The 6,000-nt window shown below is 36.2% G+C and overlaps 1 protein-coding gene across 2 annotated transcripts in view; it reads right to left on the minus strand.

Moving 5' to 3' along the window:
* CFTR (CF transmembrane conductance regulator) overlaps positions 1-6,000 on the minus strand; it is an 88,107-nt gene that overhangs the window by 23,955 nt on the left and 58,152 nt on the right. For both annotated transcript variants that reach the window (XM_035319480.1, XM_035319486.1), the window contains 3 exons: positions 3,764-3,914; positions 2,424-2,651; positions 811-911 (listed from right to left, as the gene is read on the minus strand). In XM_035319480.1, coding sequence (XP_035175371.1) covers positions 811-911; positions 2,424-2,651; positions 3,764-3,914 — 480 coding nt within the window. The remainder of the gene's footprint in view (positions 1-810; positions 912-2,423; positions 2,652-3,763; positions 3,915-6,000) is intronic.

Raw genomic sequence — 6,000 nt, forward strand, 5'->3', positions numbered from 1 at the left:
TTCAGAGGGGGTCTGAGTAGATGTGATTTTTTTCTCATAATTTTTTAATAGATGTAATTACAGTTTATATGACTTCTGAATTTTGTTAAAAGAATTCTTCTGTCCAAAATGAACCCTAGAATGTCTGAAGTGCAAGTATTAAATTTAAAAATAACATATGAAACTCATACATTTAAGCTCATGTATGATGAAAACTGCAGGAAACTCTTTTATGAGTTTCCTGTCTGCCTCTCACATCTCAACAAATAAGTGATGATGAGTTGATCATGTGAAATATTCTGCCTTAAAACCTAAAGTCAATCCTAACTAATGAACTAATTACACAAATTAAAGAGATAAACAAGAACAATTCCAAAGCGTTATTTTATAGGATATTTTAAACAAAACCAGAAAAAGACCATAAAGTAAGCCTAGGAAAAATGCATATCACTACTGATTTTGCATGAATGGAGCTCAAACACATTAATTATGATCTGCTGTGCAAAGCTCTTAAGTGGACAAAGCAAGGTTTGGTTAGATATGTAACCAGAACAAAACAATGCCAAGTCTTTCCAAAGTTTTCCCATCACTGCTACATATGCAAATCTGAATCCTTAAATGCAAGTATTTGCTGTTCTCTCTTCTAGTCCAGGAGCATTTCTGATCATAGAAAAACTTGGCTGAGTAGGTTGCTGTGAAAGGTATAAGAACTTCCCTGACACGTTTGATTGACATACAGGTCTGATAATAACTCAGTGAACATCCACAATCAACAAAATAAGGCAATTTCTCAACACAAACAGAGCACAGCACAGCACGATTTATGCTTACCAAGCTATCCACATCTATGCTTGAGTTTACTGCCCACTGCAAGGTTCCCATGATGTTCATGGCTAAAGTAAGAATAATGCCAACTCTGCCTTGTCCATCACCTGCAGAGAGAAAAATACATTCAATTTATATGCAAATAAAAAGCTAATAGAGATCATAAATTTAGTATGTATATACCATATAGTATATATAAGATACATATAACATCTTAAAATACATATTCAAATTCTCTCTTTTATTTTATGGAGAAAACATGGGTTTGTTCATTATACAGAAAGACTCACAATTTAGTCATCAAACTAAGAAAAAAATGTCGGTTTTCCAAACAAAGACAAGAACAAATAAAAAAAAAAAAAAGAAAGAAAGGAAAAAAAAACAATAACCTATTAGGTCCACAAAATAAACGAAAAGGGGAGATGAAATATTGTTTCCCTATGAATTTTAGAGGAATTAAAAGTCTCCTAGGTAACAAAATTACTGTAGATGAATATTTTCATATAGAAAGTATGTTTTTTTCTTTTCCCTTCCAAGAGTCATGAGAGCTCCCAGTACAGTAAACAGAGGATAATATTTCATACACAATACTGTATTAGATGAAATGTGCACTTTTATATAATTCCTTCTCAACACCAAAATATGATCAAGTTACATTTGGATGTTGTTAGAATAAAAAACCTCATTCACATAATCAGCAACTCCTTGTTCATCAGCTGTCATAGTGGTGAAACTATATCCAGATCCTGAACAAAAAGTTCCATGTAAAACTGCGGAAAAGGAGTATACAGTATACTGCCTGAGAATGAAGAATAAAATAATTAAAAAAAAAAAAAAACTTACATAATGAAAGCATACTGAATTAAGAATTGTACTAAAATTTATTTGTAGCTAAACCTGCTGAGTTTTTCTACAAAACTGAACTGTTCCAACACATTGGGAATTCTCAGTTCCTACTCTGCTTGCCAAAGACTGGCTACACCTGGCCCAGCCACAGACAGCATTTCAGATACAAGCAAGACAGTAAGGTATACAGACTTTCCCTTTTGTCTTATCTCATTTTGATGGATATTTTGAACGGAATTTGCAAAACTTCACATCAGGAAAAAGATCAGTGGGTGGGAATTAGAAAACTGAATGAGTACTTCTGCTATTGATGTGGTTTTAAGAGATCATTAAAACTTACCATGTCTTACCCAGACACTTGCAAAATGAGAGGAATATTAACCTTGATTTACTGAAAAACTTCAAGCTATACAGATGATAATCACCATCCGAACGTTTTGGTACACTCATGTGGTTACATTAATGTGGTTTAGAAACCACAAGATTACTTTTATAGCAATCAGAGTCAAGAAAAGAAAGTTCTGGCCCCTCAGATATTATTTGCAAACTAATCCTTTCCATGAGTCTTCTGCAACAGCAGATTGCAGACAATATTGTATAGTTTCTATTTTAAGTAAATCATATTTTCCGTTTTCTGACATACTTAAATCAGTGAGTCCAATGTATGCTGGACTATGCAATGATTTATTTCCATCAGAAGTGTCTACAGCTGAGGTATTGAGCAGAAGCAAGACTTGCATTTCAGTATTCCAGTAAAGATGAAGTTACTGTACCTGTAGTTATGATAGAGATGAATGCCACAGCACTGAAGAAGACGACAAAAATCATTTCTATCCTCATCTGGAACCAACGCAGTGTTGACAGGTAGAGGAACCAGTTTGCTGTGTGTAGGTTCAGAGCTTTGTGAAATAAGGTTTCAAAATACGGCTGCCGCCCGAAAGCTCTCAGCGTCCATAGTCCTTTTAAGCTTGTAACAAGATGTGTGAATATTGGACTCCGAGCTGTAAAGTGTTTAAATAAGAAACACCGTAAACACTCATAAGAACATACTTTTGATGTAACAAAAATACATAGCCCCGTGCTCTAACTCTCAGCAGTGTAACTATTGTCATTGCTTTAATTAATGTTAAGTAATCCTAGCACAGGATTTACAACAACAGCATCCGTGGGAAGGGGTTGAAGTTCCATTCAGTGTCTTGCCAGGAAGACACTGAACATGTCTTTTAATTTCTCATATTTGGCATGCTACTTGGGGAAACTCCTGGTCTGCTGTAAGATGTCACAAGGAAAGAAGGCTCCTCTCCAGCCAAAATGAAATCCTACAGTTCTGCAGACTCCGTCATGGGGTTTGTTGTTGTTTGCATAGCACAGCTAGATTACTTCAATGCCCTGGATTCCACTCTACTGACATGGTGGTAACTTTAAGCAGATCTTTCATGATCTGTTTAAAATGGTCAGATGGTGCTGGACCTCTGTGAACATGAAACAAATTTGAATTTATATCTGAGGAGCATCAGAGTTATGCATGAGTAAAAGTGAAGATGATCGTCAGTGTTTAAGATTCACAAATAACTAACCGAGGATCTGCCAGTTTGCTGTAAAGCCAGACCACAGTCCTGATCTGCAAACCCATGCTTCAGAATCATTTTTTCCATTTTATTGGGTACATGTTAGTCTCATAGTAGGGGGAGAGGAAGAAATTTAGTCAAATAATTTATTCAGAAATAAGAATTATTTGCAGTCATAAAAGAAATATACAGATATTGTATTTTTTTCTTATAAATAATAAAGTCTCGGGGGCACATAAAAAGCCTGACCACATTTTTTTCACGTTAAGTTTGCTATCAAAAAACTGTATGTCAGGACTTCATTTGTTTTCAGCTGCATTGGTGGTAAAGCCCAGGTTCAAATAGGTCTTCTCCATTGCTCTTTGGCAGCAGAGCACTCGGTATTGGCTGGATCAGTAGCAGCAGTGCTTTTAAGGAGATATGTGTTCTGCTTGCAGAGACAATAGCATCTTACAAGAGAAAAGGCAAAGAAGAGGTGAAAGGGTGAATCACTTCTCAATTGATTTGTTGCAGATTTAGGAGTCTACCAATTTTGCTGCTCATACCTTCAGATTCCAGTTGTTTCAGCTGCTGAGAAGTGTGGATGAAGTATGCCCTTAACACAATAAAGGTTGCTATCACAGGCACTGATGCCAGGAAGATGTAGGGTTGTAATATTGAGACTACTGTTATAGCGCCAATCACAATCAGTATTAACTGTAGAATGAAAGAAAAATACTATTGATATAGTAAACTTGTCATTTGATAGACTAGAGATTGATGATGAATCTCCTTCCCATGGCAACTATGTATTGTTTTGAGAACCATAAAATGCTAACCTAAGTACAACTTGCAGCTGAGAACAAGCCTCTGTGAAAAGATCATGAGTAACTGAGACCAGATCTATGACCTAGAGGAATGGCTGTCATCTTTTCTAATACACAGTAGAAATGTTTTCTGTAGTACAACCAGTATCTCAGACTTCTGAATTATGAAGCCACTCTCACACACAAAACAAAACAAACAAAACAACAAAACACAAACAAACAAAAAACCAACTCTGCACTCAGTCTCCAGTTCAAATTGTAAGAATGATACTTGCTGTATCTGCAGCCACCTCCCAAGCCTACTGAAGCTGACCCTGTCTTTCCTAGGCTAGGTGAGCTAGATTGTCAGAAACTGAGACCCGGTCTCCTGCAGATTCTGGGACAATCACTTTCTCTGAGAATTAGAAAAAATGGGAAATAGTACATCAGCACCTGTTCCAGGGACTGTTACCTACGTATGAAACTAGTGATTATAGTCATTCTGTTCAGAAGACAGGAGATAAGTCATAAGAGAACTTGTGGTATGAAAAATTTCTTAGGAGGGAAAACAAACAAACAAACAAACATGTTTTAAGGAGGTAGAAGACTCAAAGAGAAAAAAAAAAAAAAATCCTTCCAGAGTTAATCTATTTAACCCACCAGAAAATACTACCATTCTCCTAAGACCTCATCCTCAGTAGCTCTAGAGAGATTTAGCTAAATCAGGTCTTGATCTTTACTCTGGAAGCATCTTAAGCACTAGGGCTGTTTCTGTCTTATACTTGAATTGGTGAAAAACAGATACATCCACGTGTGCAGAATAGCAAAGGTCTGCTTTATATGAGTGTTACCTTTCACACTAAACAACTACTTCAGTCTGCAAGCTTATCATCTGAAAACAACTGCAAATGGACAATTTTGACAAAGATGAATATCACATTGAAACATCACTGTACCTGACCAGCTCACAGAACCACAGCATGGCTGAGATTGGCAGGGACCTCCGGAGCCTACGTGCTCCAACCCCTGCTCAAGCAGACACCCAGAGCTGGCTGCACAGGACCATGTCCAGGTGGCTTTTGAAGATGTCCAAGAAGGGCAGCCTGTGCCAGTGCTCAGTCACCCACACAGCACAGCAGTGCTTCCTGATGTTCAGAGGGATTCCCCCCCCCCCCCCCCAGTGTGCCAATTTGTGCCCATTGCCTCAGCAAAGAAATAGATGGAAAACAAAGCTAATTTCATATTAAGAAGAAAATTGCAGTTTTTAGTTTAGCTATTACATCTACATGATTTCAAGGAAATATTTGAATTTTCAGTATTCCAAGTTTGATGCCTTTCACAGACAAGCTACTGTTCAGTGTTATGAATGTTTCAGAAATCCTACTCTCTCTTTTCATCAGAAATATAATCAATACAATTGTAGCACTGATCGTTCATGAAAAAAAAAAAAACAATAACAACAACAAATTTACTGTAACAAATGAAGTAGTACAGATATCTTTCATTATTTTCCCCATTTCTCTTAAAAGAATGCTGACACACATGAGTCGCACATGCACAGGCTGTATAGCTCTGGTCTGTAGCAACTCAAGAATGGATTTATGCTTACTCATTATTTCAAACTGCAGAATTTAGTACCTCTTGTATCCTTCATTATTAAGAAGAGAATGACTTATTCAAATGATATCAGCCCAATTTTACAGCTCTCAAGTTACGTGAGATCTGAGTCACACGGTGGCTGTTTTAGTTCCCCTTTCCATCATTTACTCAAGTTTTGCAAAGACCACCATGTTGTCATATAGTTATCACTACCAGCCCAACAGTTATTTCATGAAAAGGTTGAATATGAAAACAAGTGCTTTTATAGATAAGTATGAAGTCAATCAAAAGTTGCCATTTGCTCTAAAAAAGCACTAACACAATAAAATAAAATAAAATAAAATAAAATAAAATAAAATAAAATAAAATAAAATAAAATAAAATAAAATAAAATAAAA

This window comes from Oxyura jamaicensis, chromosome 1, assembly GCF_011077185.1.
Source record: "Oxyura jamaicensis isolate SHBP4307 breed ruddy duck chromosome 1, BPBGC_Ojam_1.0, whole genome shotgun sequence".
NCBI classification, from domain to species: Eukaryota; Metazoa; Chordata; class Aves; order Anseriformes; family Anatidae; genus Oxyura; species Oxyura jamaicensis.